This window comes from Colletotrichum lupini, chromosome 7, assembly GCF_023278565.1.
Source record: "Colletotrichum lupini chromosome 7, complete sequence".
Classification (NCBI taxonomy): Eukaryota; Fungi; Ascomycota; class Sordariomycetes; order Glomerellales; family Glomerellaceae; genus Colletotrichum; species Colletotrichum lupini.
The window spans coordinates 3,197,941-3,221,463 of record NC_064680.1 but is presented as its reverse complement, the minus strand read 5'-3'; the positions used below and the strand labels follow the sequence as shown (position 1 = coordinate 3,221,463).

Here is a 23,523-nt window from a genome sequence, read left to right as displayed (position 1 = left end):
GATGAGTATACACCTACCATATCAGGGTGTCTGCCTACTACTTTGCGACTCGGGGGGATTCGTGCAAAGGGTTTGTAGGGGACTCAACAAAGTCAGAGTGGGATCTCAGTCCCCTCTGCCATTGATCTGACATTTTCGTTTCTGATTTCGACTTCACATGGATGAACCCCCTTACACCCCCTCCTGTGCCAGGTCAGTCTGTCCACGCCCACAGTAATGAAATGCCAAGACCACGACCGGAATTTCTTAGGCAAGCCTATGTTAGTTTTACCGGAAACGACAGGTCATTCCAAACCTCCGACGGTAGATGCGCTCGTGGAAATCCGGAGCAGTCATCACGAGGAAGTAAGTCACAGGATATCATGTCATATATCAAGCCAACTAGCAAGTAAAGCTGCGAGCCATTGCACACGGAGTACTCGGACGAGATTGCCTTCGCATGGAATCTGGACAGATATCCGAGTAAGCAGCTTCGCGCGGGGGGGCTTATTCCAACCTCGTTAACATTCATCTCCCCATCTCAGATACTCTCCCGTCGTCAATCTCACGCCTCTTCAAATCGTAGTGCCTCATGAGACTAAGATGACTCATGCCGTGCCGGAGAATCGCCGTGGCCAGCATTATACAAGAAAGGTCCAAACTACCGGCGCACGAACGCGGTCGATCTTTCATCAACGATGAATAGGGCGACTATCATCAAGAGTAGAAGCGGACCCTGATTGCAACTGTACACTGATATAGCGAGTAGACGTCGCCTGTCCAAGGGAGCGAGTATGGAGATTACATTGCCACTACTGTGTTACATCCATGTTACATCAGCTATGGCCGCTGAGTGACCGATACGTCGAAACGCACGGCTGTATTGCTGATACCCAAGGTAAGGTTGCACCCTGATTATCAAGTTGAACCGTTATATTTGTAGTTTCTCTTACCTTTCGTTGGTCAAGCAGTATCCGGGGTAGAACCAACCCGAGACGCATTCAGCTCGGGCAACATGGTATCTTCAAGGACCCTGGTACTTCGCTCACTGCTCACTTGATCTGGTCCATCATTCGAATCAGCAACTCCATCTCATGGTCTACCACTGCCTTGGGACACTTGAAACTCTAATTATTGTGAACAGCAGGTTATCCGTAGTCGTTTTTGAGCTATCGGTGGATACCTGACGAACAAGGATTACTGTAAGGGGTATATCAGTCTGTTGGTATACGATATGATATGTCATGTTTCGGCAAGGGACCCTAAAGAGGGAGATATATGCAGCATGCTGTAATTTTCCATATTATTCCTTGCCCGTCTCACATGCTAATGATCTTAGGGAAATACGAAAACAACCAAGGGCATTCTCGAGGCTGTGATTGATAATCACACGTGAAGATGTATCACGAGGAGGTCACATGATCTATCAGGCTGATGTCTACAAATGATGACCGCGTGAATAGGGACAATTGAGCCATATTCAGGAGTAACTCTGGAAGAAGTCAGTCAGTATATCACAACCAGCCGATGGTATACTCTTGTGACTGAGTCAATGTCAAGAGTGGCGTCCGCTCTAAATTAGGTGAGCAATCACCAAGGTCTGGGACCGCAGGCGACTCGGTCAGGTGAGAGTTGAGCCGCAAACTTACTAGGGCTAGTGACAACGATTCACCGGCTACTTGGTACGCGAGCCTGTGTGTCACCTCCGCAATGGTAGCAAAGGCGGGTAACCAGTATAAGAAGTCCCGCATTTTGCAGCAACTGCCGAGGCTTGTCTTACGTTCTGAAGCAACATTCAACATCCACCCCCATTCAAAATGTGCCAGGTGACTGAGGCTGGGGGCGTGGTCCATCAAGTCGGCTAGACGCCGGGCGCCGACCGCTTCAGAGGCCGTTCGCGCCCGCGTTGCCGCCCATTGTCACACCTCGCTGAAGCGGCTTCGGTCGGCGGGAGGTTCCCGAGTCAGTCCTAAAGCGGAATGGGGCGATATCGGAGGCTGGCCAATCCCACTGGCCGCTGGTGGAACCATCGTCTGGCGTCTGCCATCCGCCAGCCTGCCGTTCCTTCACCGTGCGGGATTTGACATCTTACTTCATCATTGCCCAATCTTCGGCGATGGGCAGATGGGCCTCAAGGTCAGCCAGTGAGCTTCTGGCCCCGGCTCTGGTCCCATCTATTCAATGGCCGGAGGAATGCAGACCGAGATAAGTGATGAGCTCGGAGGGGTGGGGACATTGAGCTCACCGGGTCCCGACGATGAGATGGATGTGGCACCCGCTGCCCGCTCCCGCCACCTCTTTTTTCATGTTGTGCAAGGACGGCAGGCGCCATGGACAAAGGTGGTTCGGTCCGATCCTGATGATGTGCTGAACAGTCGCGCTGGTTGGACTATTCCAAAAGTCCAAACCGACATTTTGAGAAGGCGAATTTCAATGTCTGGGGCGGTAGAGAATCCATAGCTGAGAGAGGTTCGGCTGTAAATGTTGATGTTGTTTTTCCTGCACATGCCATGCAGGCCGACAAGAACAGACGGCGCGACGGCTATCTGAAGCGCGAATCCCACCAGTATGTACGCACGTCTTTCGTGCATATGCCGCTAATCATAGACACACCTTGACTGTGCCAGGTCGTCGACACGGCAGGAGAGGTCTGGAAGGACGAATACAGGCATACCGTAGAAGTGGATATTTGCCGGCTGGATGGTCAGTGGTGTTTTGACGCCGGCCCTTTGTCGATGGGAATGCCGGAGTTGCAACGTTGATACACACAATAGAGGCATAGCCACGGTGTAACTGGCAAAGGGTGGCTGGCAAATCGAAATGCGACTCTCAATACTGCCGCCTTTGCCAGCCAAGGCAACTCAAGAAGCAACGACGCGATGAACACAGCGTCTTTCACCCGTGATCCTTGCAACTGGCAAACTTAACAAGGGAAAGCATGTTTTGACTTGGGCCGTTGCATCGCATGGCCATCTGAGTAGACAAAAGCATTGCAAAACATGCAGCAAAACGTTGCGGCCTTCATCTCGTTCGAGGGGAAGTGCAGATGCAGCGGGATTGTGAGGTGGATGATGATTCGTGAATCAGGCCAAAAGAAAGAAAGACTCAAGTGCTAGTGTGGGGGGATGAGCGGAGACCTATCGGAAAGGGAGTTGCGGTGAGGCTGGCGGTATTTTCCGGTGAAGTCAGACTCATTGGTTGAACAGGTGGGCGAAAGGAGTGAGAAAGTGAGAGGATGGATGGACGCAGCATTCGGTTCTTGTTCGTGGGGCAAAAATCGGTGGATGTGACCGACTCACAGGCAGCGCGCAGCGGATGGGATATCGTGAGTGAGTAGGAGAGGTATCGACTCTGTCGAGAGACAGCTTCAGGCTGGATTGGGGCAAGTTAGCCTAGCGAGCCCAAGCAAGGTAGATGCCGACCTCAAGTCCAATCTTGCACATCCTTGAGGATAGACCAATGGGTTGTTGAGGTATTGCGTAACGAGATAGTGCTCTGATCTCGAGTCTGTAGGTCTCCAATGAATCATATTGTTCATTGTTCTCTCTGCATTGGGCTGTTGTTGATGTCCGACTAGAGCGCGGATAATTAGAAGAGGAACCGAGCCATTGGCCCAGGGCTGTGGGGGTTGACAGCCCCCGCTTGGATGCATTGGAGGTGCAGTAAAGGGTTTGGTGGTCAGTTGTTAACTTGTTGGAGACTTGCAGTTGCAGGCTTGGAGCCCGAAGCCTGAAGGTGAACCAGCGACTCAGCTAGCCGATCTTGTTACTCGGTGGGCGGAAGAGCAGGGAGCGGGCGGGCGGGACGAGACCTGACCATGAGACGAGGAGGCACAGCGTATCCGTACAGCGAAAAGTGAAGGAGACGGTGACAGGGACAGGACAGGGTCCACGTGGTGCGCATGACATGTCTTTCTCTGCCAGGCCCGGTTGGTGTTGCATCGCCAGAGTTGCTTCCCCATTGTCCTTCTCGTCATGATTTGCTCCATGGATGCGGGTGTTTTGATATCGTTCCTCGCTTCCATCAGTCAGGCAGTGAAGAGGCAGGGTTAGGCAATACGCGCAAAACGGCTGGCTGTATGGAAGGGGATGGAATCTCGTGAAGTGTAGTTTTGCGGCGACAGAGGTCATTGACTTGGGTCTCAGCTGCTGTTTGGTTTCCGAGCTTCTCCGTAGTCAAGCCGCACATGCCAAGCGGACAGGACATGGCTAGACGCCCCCTAGCCGAGACACCGAGAACAGACGTTCACACCATTCCTCGGTCGGTGAGCATATTGGCTCGTTGAAGATCATCGGCCGGGCCGCGCGACTCAATTGATGGGCTGGGCTGGGCTGGGCTTTATTGACTGGGCTGCGAATCCTGCGCGAACGCCTGGATGTCTTTGAATATCGGGCGCATCTGTTGATTCTTCGGGTCTAAGTGAGGCCATGCCAGATCGTAATGCGAGAAGTTGTCCTTGTGAATGTGTGCGTACGGATATGTGTGCATGCCTAAGACAACGGATCTTTCAGTGTCCTGGACATTTCTGCCCTGCCCTCTCCGATCCCATGCAATGGTAGTTCTACCTTGCCTTTTGACTTGGAGCTGAAGGTGTGGACACTGTCGCAGTGATGGCTGGGAGTCTGGGACGCTTCAGCAATGACCCCATAATTCTACTCGATTCAAGCATCTCGTTAAGATCTAAGGTGGATCGCGGGGGAGAAGGGTGAGTAGACAAGAACTGGCTGGCCAAGGTAACAGGTCAAGGTACGGATGCTCTGTGTGGTGGTGATACCTAGGCTGACGGTTGGTGGTAGACTGGATTAGGTGAGGTGGTCAGGTATTAAGGTAGGCGGACGAGACAAGACGAGAAAACGCCGATGGGAGGGGAAAAAAAAAAGACTAGAGGTTCGGAGCAGAGAGCGGCGGTTTAGCGGTTTAGCGGTTTGGCGGCAAGAGCAACCGTCGTATTTCCTCTCTCACCTGCCAACCCGAGAAAGGTCTCCCGTCCTCCATGCGTGCCATGGAAGCTCACCGTCGGGCAAAGTCACTTCCCTGCCAAAATGACGGCACGGAGTACCTTGAGGTCTTGGATAGGGAAGGTGTCCCCGCCACGGCGCAGCAAACTGCCCGTGGCCCATCGCTCCATCCCAGTTCACACCTCGCACCTTCCCACCTTTTGCAGAATCTGGTGCGTGCGCGTGTGGAGGTGAAAGGTCACCACCCCCCAGTGGCCCCCCTGGACCCTTCCTTTGACGTGCCAGGCGCTGTTTCCCCCTCCTTCCCCTCCAAGGGTTAAGGAAAAAAAATTAAAACGGTGCCGGGTCAAGCGCTCCGCGAAGCCTGACAAGTGAGGTTGTCGACTTTCCATTTGCTACCTTACCTATTCCTGGATGTCAGGTAAGGTAAGGTAGGTAGGTAATGGGAAAGAACGCTGGAACAGTAACTACCTCAATATGCAGTGGCTGGTACAAATGCGGGTGCGGCTTCCTTTCCGAGATGTTCCAAGGTCGGGTTAGTTGAGGTGAGTTGGAAAGAGTGCACCTCAGTTCCTTCCTTCCATCAGGTTGAGTGACTGAGTCCAAGTGACTTGAAAGAAATTGCATGAGGCAAAGTACCTGCCTTGGGTATATCAGCAGCCACCACGGAGACGAGGTACTTCATGAGTACATACCTTTCTCTACCTAGGTAGCCCAGAATACAGATGCAGATGGCGATGTAGACAAACCTGAGGTGCACCATGGGGTAGCAGGTGAGGTGGGCTGGCCAGATCGAATGGAAGCTGACTTGGAGGTTAAGACTGGCACGACTAGGCTCGGCTGGGCTGTGTCGTGCGACTTACTACTGCGCACCTGCCTTTCTCTGCTCCGTACGAATGAATACCCGACGACTGCTTCCTTGAGCCCATTCTTCTCTCTCTCTCTCGTGCTCTGCCATAGTTTCTTATTCATTTCTTGTTCAACTTGCAAGTGCCTATCATCCTACATCCATCTCCCCGAAAAAACGATTGAGCCATTCAGACCTCAAAGCTTGCATTGCATTGAATCTCGCATGGACGTAGTCACCTAAGGTGCAACGGAGAGTTGAGGTGAGCGAAAACCTTGTGTGAAGAAGAAAATATGATGATGTTCACACTCATCCACGAATGGAGACTTTGGTGAAGCGTGATGCTGGAAAAGAAGAGGAACCCGGTCCTCTTGTTCTTGAGATATCCACACCTGCCAGTGCAACGACTCAGAAAACTTGAGGAAAGGACCGGGGGCCTCGACTCTGCGGGGATTTCTTTACCTTACCTACCACGCGTCTTGGCTTGTGTACTCTGTCTCTCTGTGTGCCTCGCTCTCTAACTCCCTTTCTTAGCAAGCAGAGAGTCAAGACGGACGGAAACGAAGCAGCAAACATCTTCAAATACCTTGAACCATAAGACCCGGTGAACGGAACATAGAAAGAAGGCCGACTACCTACAGAGCATCATCAAAGAACCAGAGTAAAACCGCTCAGCGTCGGCAAGCAGCAGCAACACAAGAAAAACATCAGACCGAAACCCGGACCCAGACCCGCTCGATAAAAGTCACAACCCTCACCTGGATCAATCACTCAGCACCAAAGCCCAAGCATCGAAACTCTGTGAACCCAAAATCCACAACATTCACGATCCCTGTCGCAGGGTTGTCTCGTTTCTCAGTCTCGTCCCTCTCCCTCCTACCTTGCCTTGTGCTGCACCTCTGCAAGTCACTCGGTTCACCTCAGTCAACGATACTCGCTCGTTACCTACCAATAAGGGCTTTTCAACCGCCGTATCTGTTTTCCGTGTATCTCTGACTGCAAGAAATTCGGAGAGAGGTTTAGTTGTACCGGCCCGGTCAACAGATTTCCATCCATCCAGACTGTAAGTATGTATGTCTCTCTTTCCACCTACGTAGGCCCAACTTCCCCCGTCCCCTTCACCCGTTCCCATCCCCATCCCCATCCCGGCCTGAACTGATCGGTACCTTGCCAGAAGTATCCATACCTCGTCGCTTTTTCTCTTCTCCCACCACAACAACAACATCCAAATCCACGCAATCGACATATTGGAGAAGGTTTTGCACCAGCCAGAGGTACCACCAGCGACCAAACCAAAGTCCACTACCACCTCCACCACAACCAGCCCACCACCACCACACTACTGCGTACGGGCACTACCAGAGGTTCAGTACCACCTCACCTCCCGATCTCAATTCCCAGCGCCGTACCTTACCGGGGGTCCTGGCCCGTGCTTTCTTCGCTCTTTCCCTCTCCGGTGCTCGGTGCACGTACCCTTAAATCCTGACCGACCGACCTTATTTTTATTCGTGCACCTTGGCCTCGGCCCTCATCCTCCCACCTTCACACACCTCGAATTGAGACGGTCGTCCACCGAAACCAAGTCTGATTGTCCTTCTTTTATTCTCGACCGTCCCTGCGGTGGTTTCTTCCGGTTTCCGGGTCTCAATTGGCATCATTTGCCCTCGGCGCATTCTCTGTTTGGCTGCTCCCCGCCTCCGAGGACCCGTTTCTTTTACCCCTCACTTTTCTCTGGTCGCTCTTTCGCGTCGGTGAATCTCGGTGGGGCACCACCACACAATCTGCCCAACTTCAAAGAAAAGGCGCGACAGCCAGACAGAGCCAAGTGCGTGTGTGTATGAGAAGAGAAGGGGCGCAGGAATTCCACTAGCCACCCTCTCTTCTTCTCGAAACTCTTTTCTTCTTCTCTCTTCTCTCTCATCTTTTCCGCCACATACAATTACACCAACGTACACCGAGGATGGGTCAAGGGTAGTTGCTGCTGTGACAAAGGGAATAAGACAACACAACTTGCAAGCATGCATCCGGCTCCGAGTCTGTTAGAGGCGCCTCCGAAGAATGGCAGCGAGGAGTCTGGAAACAGACCCCAAACTGGCTCACCTTCAATGTCTCATCATGAGCTGCCTCAATCGCAACAGTCTCCGCTCCAACAACAGCAGTCATTGCCAGCGCAGCATCAACCGCAGCAGCAGCAAACGACTCCTCAGCACCAGTCCCAGCAACCTCCTCCCACCCCCGGTCAGTCGGCTTCTCCTCCGCTGAGGAAGGACACCAACTCGTCCATATCAACTCAGGCCACGGCGGCATCCGCTGCCACCAATATGTCCGTGGACACAAGCAACACATCGTACAGTGCCGACACCTCTCCTAACTTAACATCCATATTCCATGTAAAGGATGGCTCCGACGTCTCTAACCGGGTCCGCGCGAGCAGGAGGCGAACCGGTCCTTTGTCCCAGCAACAGAGAGAGAAAGCCGCACTCATCAGAAAGCTGGGCGCCTGTAATGACTGCCGCAGAAGGAGAGTTGCAGTAAGTCACCCGTGACCCCTTCACGTCTTTATTATCAAAAAGTGCTCACCCCTGCTGACAATCCCGCCCTTGCCAAGTGCCATCCTAGCCATCACAACATGACATGGGAGGATGCCGTCAGGAAATATCATAGGTCTCACAGTCCCAGCATCCAGGATATCGCCCCGTCTATGGCTGGCCAGCGGCCCCTCAGCCCAGCGCCGGCCCTGAACAACAACAATGTGAAGTCAATGTTCACGCAGGACCCCGAGGAGATGGAGATAGACTCCCCAACGCCTCCTGGTGGTCACCGGCTCAGCGAGTCTCGCATTCGCACGCCACTCCCGACCGGCCCCAGGCTCGACAAGCCTCCAATTTTGCCTGGTATTGATAGTCTTAAATCTGACTTACAGACCAATGTTTCGAGAATTCTGTCTACTCCCAGTCGGAGCCGCTACTCAAGTGCGCAGGCCTTGCTTCTGTACTGGCAGGACGACCCTGATTTCAGCGTTGGAAGCTCCGTCAAAGAACTTGGAGAAGTTTTCGACCAGTATTACCGGTATACGTTTTCGATCACAACTATTCCGTCTGCTTCAGAGGCCTGCAAAAGCCCGTGGAGATGGCTCTCGCGCAAGATTACCGACTTTGTGGAGGATCGTGATCAACGGGACGTTCTAAAGATTGTCTACTACAACGGTCATTCCTACTTAGACGGCAACCGGGAGATGGTGCTCGCCAGGTGAGTACTTCTCAAGTAGCCTTCTCAGGAGGCTTGGAACCTAACGTCTTGCCAGCTCAAAAGACAAGGACAAGGCCGAGACTATCCGGTGGAGTGGTATTCAGCAGGTGCTTGAGGAGGCCTGTTCAGACACTCTGATTGTGATGGACGCCGCATTCTTTCCATCTTCCAAGATGCACCGCCAGCAAGGTGTCTTGGAACTGGTGGCTGCTGCTGTATCCGAGGAGCACTTCGATGCCCTGGATCGATGCACGTTTACCAAAGTTCTCACCGAGCACCTAAAAACACGCGCTTCACAACGATTCACGAGCCCCTTCTCTGCCGCAGAGCTTCACTCAAAACTACTGTCCAATTATCCTTCTCTCGTTCAGGATAGGAACCCTGAAAAGGAAACGATCAACAGCTTTCCGTCTCCGCTCCATATGCAAATGTCCGGAAACGCTCGACTACCCTCAATTCTTCTCGCACCTCTTAACATTGGTCCCTTGAGGACGAGCCTTCCGTTCGGTACAGAAGGTCAGCAACTGGTACTGTCATTCCGGATAGGAGACGAACCGATCGACATTGACAACTGGACCGAATGGCTGAGAATGATGCCAGAGGGTGTCAAGGATGTGAGGGTTGACGGCCCTTTTCGACCATCCAGATAGGTTTCTGGTGGATTGAGACATCCGAGAGACGGGAAGCTGGGTCACTCGAGACGGGCGTCGAAATAACCTGACGGTGCTTTGCCGCCGCATTATACGTTTTATCAATTCTCTTAGTCCTACTTCGACAAAGGACACCATCAGGGGGAAACGACGAGGCTACGGAACAGACCAGACGCTGCGTAGGTTAAAACTTCACTGTCAGGCGCCAGGCTTTGAGTTACTCAATGAGTGATCAAACCGACCCGTCTCCGCCGAAACCCCTGTTCCTCTCAGAGCCCTTTGCTGGGCCTGCTTTTACGCGTTAATGACTGATTTTCACGACATTGCATCATTCATACCTCCTCGTTAGGTCTGGGAGGCGAACGGTCGGAGTCGGGAGAGTCATACATATTATTTTTCCCACAGCAAACAACCGGGCGTCCTGGTCAATCTACATAGGATTTGGGAGGAGGTCCGGTATTTGGGGCGAGAGATCTCACACAGCCTAGCGAGGAGTAGAGCGTGTGGTATGCTCGGCGTGGGAAATATCACAGGAAAACGGGAGGAGCACAGGAGCCGTGGTTCTTCAAACGGCATTACATGCAGCCTGTTGATGCAGTCATGTTTTACATGGAAGGACGTTTGCATTAGTGGATATCCCCAAATTCGCCTTTTTAAAGACTACGCATCTCTCTCTTCTCTCTCTCTCACACGCACGTTTCTCTAATGAGTCTTGCAAACAGAGGTCTTGCTTCTTCTCCAACGTCTCTGGTTTTAACAACCCCCCCCCCCGGCCGGTGTAGTGAATATGTCCGTGATCCTAATGCTGACCAACTCCAGAGCAGTATCCTGTTTTCCTGCTCTCAAGGGAGCGACGGTGGTGAAGAAGAGTCCAAACATGCCCTCCTTATCCTCAGAGGAACAATGTAGTTTCAGAAAACAATGAACCCAATGCCAGCCGTGATGTTCCGTAATGTTGTATCAAAGAAAAGGCCGTTAATGCGCAAAATTTCATGATGAAGACCAAAATCTTAGATCGCCAGCACCAGCGCCGCCGCCGCCGCACTCAACACCCCAGTCGCAAAACTGACACCGGTCCTCGCGGCGGGACTATTGGCCTCAATGTTGCCAATCGCAAAGGTGGGGTTATAGTCCACCTCGCGGGTATCGAGCGTACCGTTCCAGCAGTACCGCGAGAAGCACTGCGCGCAGGCGTCGGGCACGGTCTCGCGGGAGCGCGCCATGCTGCGAGAGAGCACGGCGCAGGCTACGCAGACGGGCCACTGGGCGTCGAGGGTCGCGTTGCCCTGGGTGGCCGAGTCGTAGCCGTTTTGGATGATTGCGTCGCGCTGGTCGAGCTCGTAGCTGGGATCGAAAGTCGAGACGTTGGAGTGTGCGACGTAGGGAGCGTTGGGGAGGTAAACGACCAAGGGAGGCACGCGCTGGTTGCCCGAGAGGGTGAAGTTTGAGGCGTTGCAGCCAAAGAACGTCGGGCGGCGGTTGAGGCCTAGGTTAATGAAGGTGTTTGCGTCCGGGACGGGGGGGAAGAGGGTGCCGTTTGCGATGGGCTGGGCGACGCGGTCGTAGGTTGCGCGGAGGGCTGTGCCGTTGGGCCAGTTGTAGTTTGTGTCGGCGGAGGAGTCGACGGCGAAGATGACGTCGACGGCGCGGTTGGGTTGGATCAGGGGGTGGAGGGGGATGTTTTGGAGGTCTTCGCCGCCGTCGACGAGGGAGAGCTGGGTCTGGTTTGCGTTTACGTTTGTGCGCGGGTTGTAGCCGTAAAAGGGGTTGGGCACGTATTGGGCGATGTCGTTGTTGTCCTGGTCCAGGACGTTGAGGATGGTGGTCAGGGCGGACTGGATGAAATCGGGCAGGCCGGCGGAGGAGAGGTTCTGGAGCATGAATTGGTTGAAGAGGGAGGAAGAGGTGCCCATGACGAAGCCGGCCTGGTCGAAGCCGCGGACGCAGGAGCCGTTGTCCGGGATGCGGCCGGCGGAGAAGTTGGAGGCGAGGTAGCGGAGGGGAGCGAAGCCGTAGGCCGTGTTGTCCCAGGTGCCGAGCTCAAAGGGGTTGAACTCGTAGACGGTAGCGTTGAGAGAGATGATGCGCTCGTTGGGCGCGCGGCCGTCGGCGACGAGGATAGGGAAGGGCTGCTGGCCGGACTGGAAGTCGGGCTCGTCGGCGATGGACGAGAAGGTGTAGGCCGGCCCGCCGTCAGTAGCGTTGATGAGCTGGTAGGAGAGAGCGCGGCCCCAGTAGTCCGTGATGGAAACCTCGAAGCCTTGATCCTTGGTATCGACTTGCTTGGCAACATCTCTCCAGTACTCGGCTGTGTTGAGGATGGAGAGGCCGGATTCTCTGGGGCCCGAGAAGATAGACCGATCGAATTTCCAGACAGCGGATCCCTTTGAGCCGCGCTGCAGGTCGACCACAGAGGAGAAGTTGTTCGTGAAGATGGAGCCGACGAGCCATCCACCACCAGAAAGACCGGCAACGTAAGTGGCGGACTGGAGGAGTCCACCGATCTGGCCAGATGATGTCGAGTTGGGGGTCCGGCTGTCTGCGGCAGCAAGGAAGCCGGCGCCGTTCATGAGGGCCCGGTACCCACCACCTGACACGGCAAGGGCGATGTTGGGCAATTGCGATGATGATGAGCTTACACGGTCAATATAGGCACCGGCATCAAAGTTGGGAATGCTGACGCGAGTTAGGAACTCGCGCATGGGTTCGACTGTGGCGTTGCGGCGAAGGGGGAGCCATGCTGTCTCGTTCGGCGACAGGGCCGATGCGGACCGGATTGTAGGACGGGCGGACGGGCAGTCGACGATCGCGGGTGCGTAGCCTCCCGAAGGCGAGTTCGGGAGGGCGCGGGGGTCCAGGGCCTCCATGATGAGCCCGGCCGCCATTGGCTTCACGGGATCAACCGCCCACACCGGGGCAACGGCAGCTGCCACTACCAATAGGGATGAGAGCATCATTGTATGTGAATCCTCCTTTGGTCCTAGGCCTATTGGAATAGTCGAACCAGAGGCGGTGGTTTTGTAAGTGGGCGAACAGAAGGGAAGCTTGAAAGGGGGTATCAAAAAGAGGATGGGGTTGTGAAAGATATACGGATAACCCAGACTCCAAAATAGAAAAGGGATGGATCGGAAGGGACGGTAGAGATGGGCGACGGATGGACACTACTAGTAATAGGATCCAGCGATTGTCGACCTTGTGGGCATGGCCCAGCGGCTGTGCGGTGCGGCGACTTTGACGGGGATGAGGAAGCTTCGGCCTTTTTCACGGACCCGTCGAGCTAAAGAAGGTTTTCGCCTGGTGTCGGCCGGTATGACGTCGAATTGGAGAGTTTTTGAGTGTGAGCGCGGTCCTTCTTTTTAATCGGACTGAGACGTCGGGATGCCGTGGTATTTTTTTTTTTTTTTTTTTTGCTACAAGAGGGCCCCTTGTTGGCCAATGCTTGGTTGCTAATGGAGGAGCGATGCGATTTGACGGGAGGATCAGTTCCTGCGTTATCCAAAGTGGGTGTTGGGATGAGTTGTCAATGGTGAGAGCTAGGATTAGTAGCTGAGCTCCCAATGACTGTTCCCAGACGTGACGACGTTCTGCGAGAACGAAGTGGACTTAAGGTTCGGGAGACAGGCAGATATTCAATCTCAGGGTACTCAAGCGAAAAGAGAGCGTGATCCAGCGGCTATTAAAAGGGATTGCCAACGGCGGAGCATTCCACGATCCGACAGTGGAGTCTGAGTCTGTCCGTGAACCTGGACAAGGTCTTTGATTGAGGTGATCTTTGATCTGACCCTGTGTGCCGTATCCGTAAAGTTTCATGTGTGGACTGACGAATAAGAGGGAGATGAGTACTGTGTAACCCGCAGAGCCTAATAAGCTGGGCGTGCTGGGCAGCTGAGGCGGGATGAGATGAGTACGCGGAAATTGTGGCTATGGAGCGAATGGGAAGATCCGGATCACCCGGCTTGGCTAGTGATGATGTGAGGTCAGGATCCAAAGGAGTCTTAGTACTCCGTACAGAGTTGTGGTCTGGTGCCCCAAAGAGGGAATTTGTAAAAGGCAAAAAAGGCGGCCTCTTTTTCTGGGGCGATCAGAAGCTCATTGGAAACAATGTGGAGCCTTAGGGATACGCGGGTGCCGAAGATGAGAGAGGATCCGTAAAAGAGTACGATAGGGCAGAATTCGGTCCAAGATGCCGACGGGGAGATGAGAAGACAGTGAGCGCCCGGATCCGGATGATGCAAGGAGACGACAAACCCTGTGAGAGATTAGTACAAAACGAGAGAGAAGGGCGAGAGAGCACGGTAGCCCAGGGCGCGATGAGGTCAAGCGCCGCAGTGCTGAAGCGGCGGGTTCCACGGTCTCGGGTGCGGCGTTTTATGAGATGGAACCTGGTCACTCGGTGTGGCATCTCGCATGCCGCATTCTCTGTTCGTACAAATCATGTGCATCCGTAGAGGGAAAAGTACGAATACGTCGCCTTGCTGTCGTGTGCTCGTGCAAGTGTTGTGCTCGTGCCCGAACTGTCAGACTTGAGCCCTGCCTTGAGGTGGTTAGCCATCAGTCGCAAGCCTCCTGAGGCGTTTGATGCTGATTCCCCTGCCATCGTCTTCCCCAATCCGGACAATATGTGACATTTCTCCCATCCGTGCTGACCGCAATTCCTCGGCATGCCATCGTATACAATACGGCACTCTGCCTCCTGCCTCCTGCCTCCTTTCAAAGCCCCCGCCATCGAGTGGTGGGCGAATGGCAGCGACAGATTTGTGTGGGTGAGACGAGGCATGCGTCGACACAGCAGGGCCAAGAACGGTGCCTGGAATCGATCGGCGGCAACGGAAGAGGCGGAGGCTAACACGGTTGGTGTTGGTGCGATGTGTTGGCCTGCTGTGTGTGTGTGTGTGCCTGCGCCATCCCATTGCTGACTCTCATGCTCTGCTGCGGCTGTCTTTGCTGCTGCTCGCCGAGGTCGCCGCCCAGCCCTGAGAACACACGGCAACGTAACCCCGATGGAAGTCTGTCGGGAAGTATGGAACGATATCCTACTCATGCGGACCTCTGAGTCTGTCCGAGCCCTTTCCAGGCGGAGCGCGCACTATATACGGAGTTTGTGAGGAGACGACCTGCTTCGTACAGCCCCAGGTATGCAACTGTGCTTGAGTTTGCCATGTTCCTTGAGCCTCGGGTTGCCCTATGGCCTGCATGAGCCTCCCGAGGGTCCAATGAAGGGTCGATCCCGAGCCAGCCACTACCGGAGTTTTGCTTAAGGGCCCCATGGCGTCAGAAGGTGCCGCCGCACCGCATTAGCGAGTGCTGGTGCGGGCAGACAAGCCTGTGTCTAGGGTGTGCCTTGTCAGAAGGGGCAGGCCGGAATAGAGTAGGTTGCAGATTGAGTGCGGGGAGAGAGATGCTCTCTATTGCCTGAGATCTCTTGGATACGTCAAAACGGGACGAGGATGAGTACGCCGTGCTTCGGCCAGGCGCGATTGATGATTCTGCGCGAGGTGGAATGTTTCAGCGTAGCCCAGAAGAGTCCACAGCAAGATCCCCTTTGAGCCACCTCGACGTCAGACGGTCGACACGCCGTTTGCTTGAACCAGGAGCAAGCATGGTGAGCGTTGGATAGGTGTAGGTAACAAAGCGATGCTGGTTCTAACGTCGCGACTAGCCAAATTCCATTCGTTAGAGCCTTATCAAATAGGTTAGCGACCTGAGGTCATCGTCACTCGCAAAGTATGTCATTTCTTGTGGATGTCACGGCGAGCGCTCTCTCGGCAGTCTAGGCTTGGCTGTTTGGTGTAGCAGACATGCATCGCTTCTGATGGATGTGGTACAGGTCGCGTGGGAGATGCCGTTGGTAAACGCATGAATTGTATCGTTGTTTATCAACAACACAATCAGGTGTTAATGCACTGCTTGCTAGAGGTCACACTGGCGTGATGGTAGATCCAACATCTTATTCGATGACGCGGTGTAGACTAGGATCGGGCGTGTTCTCGTTGTCAGCGATGTTGTTTTGACGAGCGAACAGAAGAAAAGTAGTTGACGGCTGGTAGATATCGGACCGCCAGGTGTCAAGGGTTTCCAGGGTCGAGCACCTGACATTTTGTGGAGTTTTCCCGGGAAAGGGCTGTAGCGCTCCGAAAGTGGACCCCTTTTGGAGGTTGACATGGCAACGGCAATTACGCGAAGCTCCATATCAACAAAACCCTCCGCCCGCTCTTCCCTGACTTTGAGCTTCCAGTTCAACCATCGCAGCATCATGTAAATAAACGACAACATACTCTCGACAACCACAGTGTACTAATCCAACCAGCAAACACAACCAACACCCGTTCTACCTCATCTTTGCTTTTTTTGCACTCGCCCTCAAACCCCACGCACACACAAGATGGAGCCTCAATCACCCCCTAAGCGTATTACGCGCTCCAGAGCTGCAAAGACTGCCGATACCACGACCAACACTAGAGCTACCAAGATCGTGACCGCTGCGGCCAAGGCGAAAGCCAGCGTTTCTGCCCCGACGCGATCGACCTCAGCGAAGAGAAAGACACGAGCCGATGATGCTGAGGAGGAAGAGCACACCGAAGAAGCACAGCAATCCGAGGCCGCACCTCGTGCCACAAGAGCTGCCAGAGGCCGCCCCAAGAAGACAGAAGAGCCTGCTGTACCGGCAACAGCATCCTCATCATCAAGTGGTGTTCCTGGCCGAGCAACTCGTGCACGAGCTGCTGCGCGCCAGGTTTCTGGCACACTTCCCTCAGCTCCCAAAGATGAGCCAGTAAAGCCCACCCGTGGCCGGCCCAGAAAGGTGGCAGCTGAAGAATCTGCCTCCAAGGCAGCGGAGCCGGTGAAGAAGACGACGACGCGTACTCGCGCCGCACCAGTCACAGCAGCAAAGCCCGCCGTCAAGAAGACGGTAACATTCCAAGAACCCGAAAAGGAAAACATCGCTCCTGACGCAAGCAAGAAGACGACCGAGAAGCCCGCAGCTACCACTGGTCTCAGGGGCAGACCAGTACGAAAGCCTCCCGTTCCCAAGGCACCTCGATCGACCAAGTCCGCAGCCGCCGCCGCCTCCACCGCCACGAAGACGGACAAGACTCCTTTGAGCCCTAAGAAGGTTACTCAGGTCCCAATGCCTCGCGACTTCTCCGATGACGAGTTGGCCGGCCCGGACACACCCCCGCGACCAATGATGAAGAGCCCGACAAAGCCGCCCACTGGTGCCCTCGGATCCTCCAAGAAGCTCAACTTGTTGCCTGCCGATAAGACGTCCGACTCAGAGCAGTTCCATGATGACGAAAACTCCACCAAGCCTACGGAGAAAGAGGATGAAGTCACAAATGCTCTTGCTTCTCCCGCCAAGAGACTTCCCAACTCGCCTTACCGGGACTCGATGAAGTCCCCGGCTAAGCGTGCTGAGGGAGTGTCTCTGAAGCCTGCAGCATCACTACAGGCGAGCGGCGAGAATGGTGCCGCATCCTCATTCAAGTCATCTCTGCTTCAGTCGCCGGCCAAGCGTCCGCAGTCCGCCATCAAGCCCTTTGCTCTGCCCTCGACCAATGAGGGCGAGAAGAAGGTTTCCAACTTCAAGGCTTCTCTGCTTCAGTCACCAGCCAAGCGACCCTTGTCTCCTATCAAGGGTATGACCGCAAAGCCCATGGAGCGACTGGAAGAAATGCAATCTCCCGCCACAAAGCCTCTGTTGCTGTCCACACCCACTGCTCTGCGCCCTGTCAAGCGATCTTCCGAGAAGCTCATGGCTGAAGAGTCGCATGCCGATGCCGAGGATGACGAGGAGCTCGATAAAGTCGCCGAGGCCATGCTCAACGAGTCCATTCATTTGGAAGAGCCGATGCAGTTCCCCGGTCGCCTTTCAGCTGTCTTGCCAAGGCATGCCGACCCCGTTCTCAAGAAAAACATGCCTGTTCTGGAAGCCCCCATTGAAGAGCCGAAGCCGGCTAAAGAGGTTGATCATGTTCAGCAGTCAGAGGGACCTGCAGAGGATGATGTCTTTGTTGACGAGGCTACTGAGGAGGGTTTGGCTTCGGACGGAGAGCCTATGATGGTCGACGACGAGCCTTATTTCCAGCCTCAAGCCGCGGCTGCACCTCAGCTCATCCTTCAAGCCCCAAGCGGCATTTTCGGCCTCCGCCAGAAGGATATGGACCCGTACGGCAACATGGAGTCTGACTCTGATGATGAGCTCGCCAACAGCCCCAGAGTTTCTTCAGCTCACAACATGGTTCTTGCCACCCCCGCGAACTCTCGACGAAGCATGGCCAAGTCTCGGGTTTCCAGTGTTGGCTTCACTCCCTTGGCGGACCAACTCAACGCTTGGTCTGCTGCTAGCCCTTCCAAGACACCGAGACGCCCCGTCACTCCTGGACGCTCGGGTGCTGCCACTCCTCGCGCCGAGGATTCTCCCCTCCGAAGCACTTACTTTGAGGATGAGATGACTGTGCGCGCCGATATGGACGCTCAGAATGAGATTGAGGCTGCTATTGAGGCCGAGATTTCCGCCTCTGCTGAAGCCGAAGATCCCGAGTTTGACGACCTCATGGTCACTGAGGAGGACATGGCTCTTGCGGCTGAGGCCAACGAAATGTCTCTGATGGAGCCTGAGGAGATTGATGAGATTGTCAACACGTCCAACAGCTTTGATGACACTCTCTCTGAGGCAAGCCAAGAGTACGGCGACGAGAACGACATACCCGTTGACCCCGCCATGTTCGGCGGCGATGCGTATGTCCCCCCAGTGACTCCTAACCGCATTCTGGCGCGCGAGTTCTCCACTGTCTCCAAGGTTCCTTTGAAACCTGCCGATGAGTCGACTCCTCGTCCCAAGAAGAAGCGTGCTGCCAGCATTTCCCGACTCCCAGTCAGCCGTCCAAGCCTGAACAGGAGTGCTACCGTCATCTCCTACTCGCCTGGCAAGACTCACAAGGATGAGGACGAGCAGAACGATAACGAGCTCGACTCTGCCCCCGTCACTCCGGCCAAGTCTGATGTCTGGTCGAGCCTCGGAACACCAGCGCGTACTCCCCGCCGGGACCTCAACCCAGGTCTCCTCCGTGGTGCCGTCGTTTTTGTGGATGTGCACACCACCGAGGGTGCGGACGCCAGCGGTATCTTTGTCGAGCTTCTCGGTCAGATGGGAGCGCGATGCGTCAAGACCTGGAACTGGAACCCAAGTGCTGCTGGCAACTCGGATGCCTCAAAGATTGGCATCACCCACGTCGTCTACAAGGATGGCGGCAAGCGCACTATGGAGAAGGTCAGAGAGTCCAATGGTGTTGTGCAGTGTGTCGGCGTGAGCTGGGTTCTTGAGTAAGTGTCTTCTAAGTCCTTTTGAATGGTGTCTGGCTAACCCATCGACACAGCTGTGAGCGTGAGAACGAGTGGCTCGAGGAGGCGCCATACTACATCGACACCTCCATGGTTCCCCGCGGAGGCGCGCGCCGTCGCAAGAGCATGGAGCCCACAGCGCTCGCCAACCAGAACGGCATGCTTGTTCCCACGCCCGTCAAGGCTGGTCGCGATGCCAAAACTGCGCCCAACACGCCCATGAACCGACGTGATAGCACGGTGTGGATGCACACCCCTTCAGACGAGGCTGAGGACGACGACGATGACTGGCAGGGCCTGATCTCTCCGGTTCCCGTCACGCCTGCGCCTGAGGCTCTTGCTCGGTATGCTGCAGAGACGCCTTCGGGGATGACTGAGTATGACTCTTCTCCCACCAAGACCCTGCACATGCAGACCTGCCCTCCTAAGCAGAATACCTTTGTCCAGATGGGCGAGGGCATTCTCAACAGAGACAAGGACGAGAGCGTCATGCAGCGCCTGATGGCGGCTCGCAGAAAGAGCTTGCAGTTTGCGCCCAAAATTGGAAGCCCCTTGGCCAAGGCCTGGCGCTAGATGTTGATTATTTTGCAATCGGTTTGTGGTTCTTTGTCCACTCAGGCCTCGGCCCAGATGCGACGGGATTGGTTTTAGACGGCGTTTACACCGGATATGGGATGCGGATTCCCAAGGGACTGGATCAAGGTGTTTAGGTTATTAGATTGGTTGTACATCAGAACATACGCTGCGCTGCGAGGGCAGCGTTGATTGTCTTTGGAACACAATTTGAAAGGACTCTTTGATTGTTCGTCTTTCACTTTCAGATTTAAAGTCCCCTCCCGTTGGCAAGCTTGACGTGATGCTTGATTGCAATTGAGGATATCTCTCAAGTCCCCTGACCCTTGTCCGTATCTGGCAAGGTGACGCATGTTGGCCGCGCGTTCTTTTGATTGGGCCAACCAAAGTCCCGACGTCCCACGTCCTAGAGACCACACGCTTGACTTGACTCGAGGGTGGCATTGATTGATTGATAAGGAAGATCCATCCGACACACATGAGACTCTGAGCTTTGATACCCATTTAGATTGTGGCGAAGATGATAGTCTAGACTTTTTTGCTTCTTTTTCTTTGTTGTGATTGCTCACATATCTCTATTTGCACTCTACAGAATCTACTCTGAAGAAGATGCGGTCACTGCGAGCCTTGACGACGTCGCTGCTCGCGGCTCAGTACGTCGCCGCCGCCGACGCCTTCGCGGCCGATGAGGTACAGAAACCCGTGGGCGTATCGTCGTCATCGTATCCGACATCGCAAGACGGACCCGGCTCTTCATCGCCCGAGAGCAGCGATGACGGTGGCCCATCGTCATGGTACGCCAGACTGAACTACTCGTCACCGGCGCCGCACCTGTTCGCTTCGGCGTACGGTCTGCTCCAGCAGTGGAGCAACACCGTGTTCCCCAACGGGCACGCGATGGCGGCGGTGGAGGTTCCCGCGTTTACGCTGTTTTATCACGGGCGGATGGACGAGGAGGATGTGCCGAGCCCGGAGTGGCTTGCTTTTGATATGTGAGTTTTTTTTTTCTTTTTTGTCGGCAGCACTTTCCCCATATCCGTACGTGGACTCTCATGGCTATGGTGATTTTGAGTGATGTGGGTTGATGTGTAGTGTGTTCGTGTGGTCATGATGAGAGTCTCATGGGCGAAGGTAACCTCCTTGAGCTGGGCTCGGCGAGCTGACACGGGAGGATCCTCGCAGAGAAATGGCCTATGGCATCATGGGCAGCACACGCCAGAGCTTCATGCTCACGTACCAAACCACGCGGCCCGTGAAAACGCTCTACTTTGACGGCGAGTCCGCGGCGCTGATGGGGCTGGGACAGCTCGACACCCAGATGCTGCATCTCTACGGCAACGTGTCCGGCCCGGGGAGTAATGGGGGAAGTCCATGGCACGGGTTGGAGCCCGAGTACGAGAGGGCCATGGGGCTCTGCGACTGGTTGCTGGAGAAGGGACTACGGGGGCCCGGGTGGGGGTTTGAGGGGGTTGTGAGGATGAATACGGGGTTCGAGATGATTTGGTGTGATTTTGGGGGCGGTGGGAGTTTGAGGTTGGTTGGGAGGGGGAATGTTACTGCGCCGCAGTTGAGGAAGGAGGACGACGATGATGATGGGGAGAAGAGGACGGAGAGGGATGAGGTTGAGGGATCCGTGAAGAAGGCTGGTGAGAGGTTGCATGGAGAAGAAGGGGTTCCGACGTCGGTGTATCCGCTCCCGCCGCAGCCTACACTAACAGACCGCCCCGTGAGCCCTTCCCGTCCACCGATGCCGCCCAACTGGCGCGGGATCATGGGTCCAGCCGAGCGGGAGCCGTTCCTGCAGACGCAAGGGTGGGGATGGTTCGCCTCGGCGACGTGGCACTACGGATCCAACGGCCTCGGACAGGGTAAAGGGGAGACGCGGGCGCGGGTGCTGGGGTGCGGGATCACGAGCTGGTACGCGGATCGGTTCTGGGGGTCCGTTGCGGAGGAGGAACGGGCGAGGTTGAATCTTACTGCGGAAGGGTATTGGAGTGATAGAAAGAGTGTTGGCAACCGGAGTGAGGCGTTGGCGAAGCTTGGGAGGCGGAGGAGGATGCATCATTTGGAGAATGTGACGGCGGAGGCGGCGGCGGGGATGAGGTGGGAGACGGAGGTGATGTTGAGGGACGCGCTTGTGGGCGAGGGGGGGTGTAGTGGGATGGAGTGGGTGAGTTCCATGGGGGAGATTGTGCAGCGGACGGCTGGGCATTTGATGGTCATGGAGGAGGGTGCAAGGTTCGGCGGCGATGGCAGTGACTGGAGCAATGTGACGGCGGTGAGAGAGTGGTTATACAAGTTGCGTGGGCAGAGCCACATGTTCCTCGTCTCGTTTCTGGAGTATCCGCGCGAGATTGATCGGCAGACGTGGGATGTCCAGGGCGCGCTGTTTGCGGAGACGTATTCGCGGTGTCGGTACCGGTATACGAGGTTGATGGTTGATCTACCGCTGAGCGTGAGGGAGCGGGATCTGAGGGGCGCCGTGGAGGAGGTCATGGGTGGGATCTGCGGGGTGTTGCTTGAAGTTGGTTTCGGTATCGAGAGGGCGTGGTATGATTGGTATGATCTCGAGCGAGTCGAGACGTCGGAGCTGAAGGCTGCGAGCGGCGAGTGGGCGGATGGGGTGAGGCGACTTCGGGCGTGGGTCGGTTGGGAAGGGGAGTTCATCCGGTGTCGGGATGTGTGCGGGTGGGATGAGCGGTGCTATATCCCCATGTGGCCGTTGTTGAGGTCCATGTGGGGTGGCAGGAGACCGAGGCCACCGCCGGAGGGTGGACCAGGGAACGGGACGGAGCCTGGATATGGTCGGCCGCCGCCGCTGCCGTATCGGGGTCGGGGACCTGGGTACGGCGGGAACCATACCGGGCCGCCTGGGCGTGGGATGCCGGGGCGGAGTCCGATATGGATGGGCGATGAGACGGATTTGTGGGAGCCGAAGTGCGTCAAGATGGAGGATATCATGCCCAGGACGAGGGGAGACTAGATTTCGTGTCATCAGTGAGTCAATGTGAGTGCTGTTCATGGTTCAGCTTTGTGTATCAATGTCAGTGACGGCAAGAAGCCGACGTTCATCGAGGTGTTAAAGCCGTCAAGGGCGTAGTCTGGTTCAAGTCGAATCACGCTGAGCACGCAGTCTTGGTAGAAACGAGGGATGTCCCATGCAGTCCACTTGGGAGGAAGGGCGTCCAATTCTATTTGAAGCTTGAGACTTTGGTCATCTGATCTAAAGACCATAAAAGTTAGCCTTGCCGTAGTAGGGAATTGTGTCGAAAAGCGGACAGAGACGAACCATTGAATAACATGTGTAATCCTGGGCCTCAACAAACATAACCTAAAACTTTTACTCCGAAGTCTATAACCATGCCAGCCATCGGCCGCCTCAATCGTTCATGAGCGCAAGTACGCTTTCATCGCCTTGACAGCGTCTCCGTCGTTGGCCTTGAGCAGCTCCGTCGCCTTGGGCTTGGTGAGCTCCAATTCGTCAACCTATGTCCTTGTCAGCTTGTATTCCTTTGTCTCATTCCCAACTTTCGTCAAGTCTCAACATCCTCTCATGACGGGGGCTCCCATCTCTCGACCGTCTTCCATCGCGCGTATCAGGTGGGTAGGTTGACTAACCAGCAGGGCAACATCGGCGGCATCGACCTTAACGTTCTTCACCTCCTTCTTGGCAGCGGTGGCGCCACCAAGACCCTTGATCGCCTTCTGGGCGGCATCGACATCGACCTGGCCACTTCCCGAATCGTCGCCGCCGGCATCGAGGCTGGCGAGGGCGGACGCCGCCTTGCGGTCCTCGGCTGACTTTGCGGGCTGGACCTCCTCCTCGACATCGCCGGCGGTGGCACCCTCGACGACGGTGGGGGGCTGCTTCTCAGACATTTTGTGCAAGGGATTATACCGGCGATTGTATATTCGGTCGATTCGG

The 23,523-nt window shown here is 55.2% G+C and overlaps 10 protein-coding genes across 10 annotated transcripts; 5 read left to right on the top strand and 5 right to left on the bottom strand.

Annotated features, from left to right (window-relative positions):
- Positions 1–161: 161 nt before the first annotated feature.
- Positions 162–1,110, top strand: CLUP02_14003 (uncharacterized protein; the record flags this gene model as incomplete). The annotated part of the gene is made up of 6 exons (XM_049292937.1): positions 162–192; positions 251–345; positions 395–462; positions 525–633; positions 742–882; positions 985–1,110. 6 exons carry the CDS (start codon positions 162–164, stop codon positions 1,108–1,110), a joined length of 570 nt encoding a protein of 189 aa, XP_049150083.1.
- Positions 1,111–1,377: 267 nt separating this feature from the next.
- On the top strand, positions 1,378–2,906 carry CLUP02_14002 (uncharacterized protein; the record flags this gene model as incomplete). The annotated part of the gene is made up of 9 exons (XM_049292936.1): positions 1,378–1,392; positions 1,454–1,480; positions 1,540–1,604; positions 1,638–1,805; positions 1,845–2,115; positions 2,179–2,289; positions 2,355–2,549; positions 2,607–2,686; positions 2,762–2,906. The coding sequence occupies 9 exons, from the start codon at positions 1,378–1,380 to the stop codon at positions 2,904–2,906; spliced, it is 1,077 nt and encodes a 358-aa protein (XP_049150082.1).
- Positions 2,907–3,091: 185 nt separating this feature from the next.
- CLUP02_14001 (uncharacterized protein) lies at positions 3,092–5,895 on the bottom strand (the record flags this gene model as incomplete). Its single annotated transcript, XM_049292935.1, has 14 exons — positions 3,092–3,169; positions 3,279–3,351; positions 3,402–3,525; positions 3,581–3,679; positions 3,749–4,143; positions 4,231–4,287; positions 4,349–4,434; positions 4,545–4,631; positions 4,695–4,776; positions 4,942–5,208; positions 5,275–5,301; positions 5,392–5,580; positions 5,633–5,777; positions 5,811–5,895. 14 exons carry the CDS (start codon positions 5,893–5,895, stop codon positions 3,092–3,094), a joined length of 1,794 nt encoding a protein of 597 aa, XP_049150081.1.
- Positions 5,896–6,103: 208 nt separating this feature from the next.
- Positions 6,104–9,988, top strand: CLUP02_14000 (uncharacterized protein; the record flags this gene model as incomplete). Its single annotated transcript, XM_049292934.1, has 9 exons — positions 6,104–6,182; positions 6,319–6,388; positions 6,426–6,634; positions 6,691–6,847; positions 6,959–7,609; positions 7,655–8,315; positions 8,393–9,033; positions 9,089–9,647; positions 9,893–9,988. 9 exons carry the CDS (start codon positions 6,104–6,106, stop codon positions 9,986–9,988), a joined length of 3,123 nt encoding a protein of 1,040 aa, XP_049150080.1.
- Positions 9,989–10,693: 705 nt separating this feature from the next.
- On the bottom strand, positions 10,694–12,640 carry CLUP02_13999 (lysophospholipase; the record flags this gene model as incomplete). Its single annotated transcript, XM_049292933.1, has 1 exon — positions 10,694–12,640. The coding sequence occupies one exon, from the start codon at positions 12,638–12,640 to the stop codon at positions 10,694–10,696; it is 1,947 nt and encodes a 648-aa protein (XP_049150079.1).
- Positions 12,641–13,794: 1,154 nt separating this feature from the next.
- On the bottom strand, positions 13,795–14,460 carry CLUP02_13998 (uncharacterized protein; the record flags this gene model as incomplete). Its single annotated transcript, XM_049292932.1, has 3 exons — positions 13,795–14,065; positions 14,132–14,197; positions 14,321–14,460. 3 exons carry the CDS (start codon positions 14,458–14,460, stop codon positions 13,795–13,797), a joined length of 477 nt encoding a protein of 158 aa, XP_049150078.1.
- A 993-nt stretch (positions 14,461–15,453) lies between these two features.
- On the bottom strand, positions 15,454–15,935 carry CLUP02_13997 (uncharacterized protein; the record flags this gene model as incomplete). Its single annotated transcript, XM_049292931.1, has 2 exons — positions 15,454–15,586; positions 15,643–15,935. The coding sequence occupies 2 exons, from the start codon at positions 15,933–15,935 to the stop codon at positions 15,454–15,456; spliced, it is 426 nt and encodes a 141-aa protein (XP_049150077.1).
- A 130-nt stretch (positions 15,936–16,065) lies between these two features.
- On the top strand, positions 16,066–19,598 carry CLUP02_13996 (uncharacterized protein; the record flags this gene model as incomplete). The annotated part of the gene is made up of 2 exons (XM_049292930.1): positions 16,066–19,007; positions 19,061–19,598. The coding sequence occupies 2 exons, from the start codon at positions 16,066–16,068 to the stop codon at positions 19,596–19,598; spliced, it is 3,480 nt and encodes a 1,159-aa protein (XP_049150076.1).
- Positions 19,599–19,949: 351 nt separating this feature from the next.
- On the top strand, positions 19,950–22,581 carry CLUP02_13995 (uncharacterized protein; the record flags this gene model as incomplete). Its single annotated transcript, XM_049292929.1, has 4 exons — positions 19,950–20,035; positions 20,090–20,124; positions 20,191–20,590; positions 20,781–22,581. 4 exons carry the CDS (start codon positions 19,950–19,952, stop codon positions 22,579–22,581), a joined length of 2,322 nt encoding a protein of 773 aa, XP_049150075.1.
- Positions 22,582–22,616: 35 nt separating this feature from the next.
- On the bottom strand, positions 22,617–23,477 carry CLUP02_13994 (uncharacterized protein; the record flags this gene model as incomplete). The annotated part of the gene is made up of 3 exons (XM_049292928.1): positions 22,617–22,821; positions 23,002–23,084; positions 23,217–23,477. 3 exons carry the CDS (start codon positions 23,475–23,477, stop codon positions 22,617–22,619), a joined length of 549 nt encoding a protein of 182 aa, XP_049150074.1.
- Between the last annotated feature and the right edge of the window lie 46 nt (positions 23,478–23,523).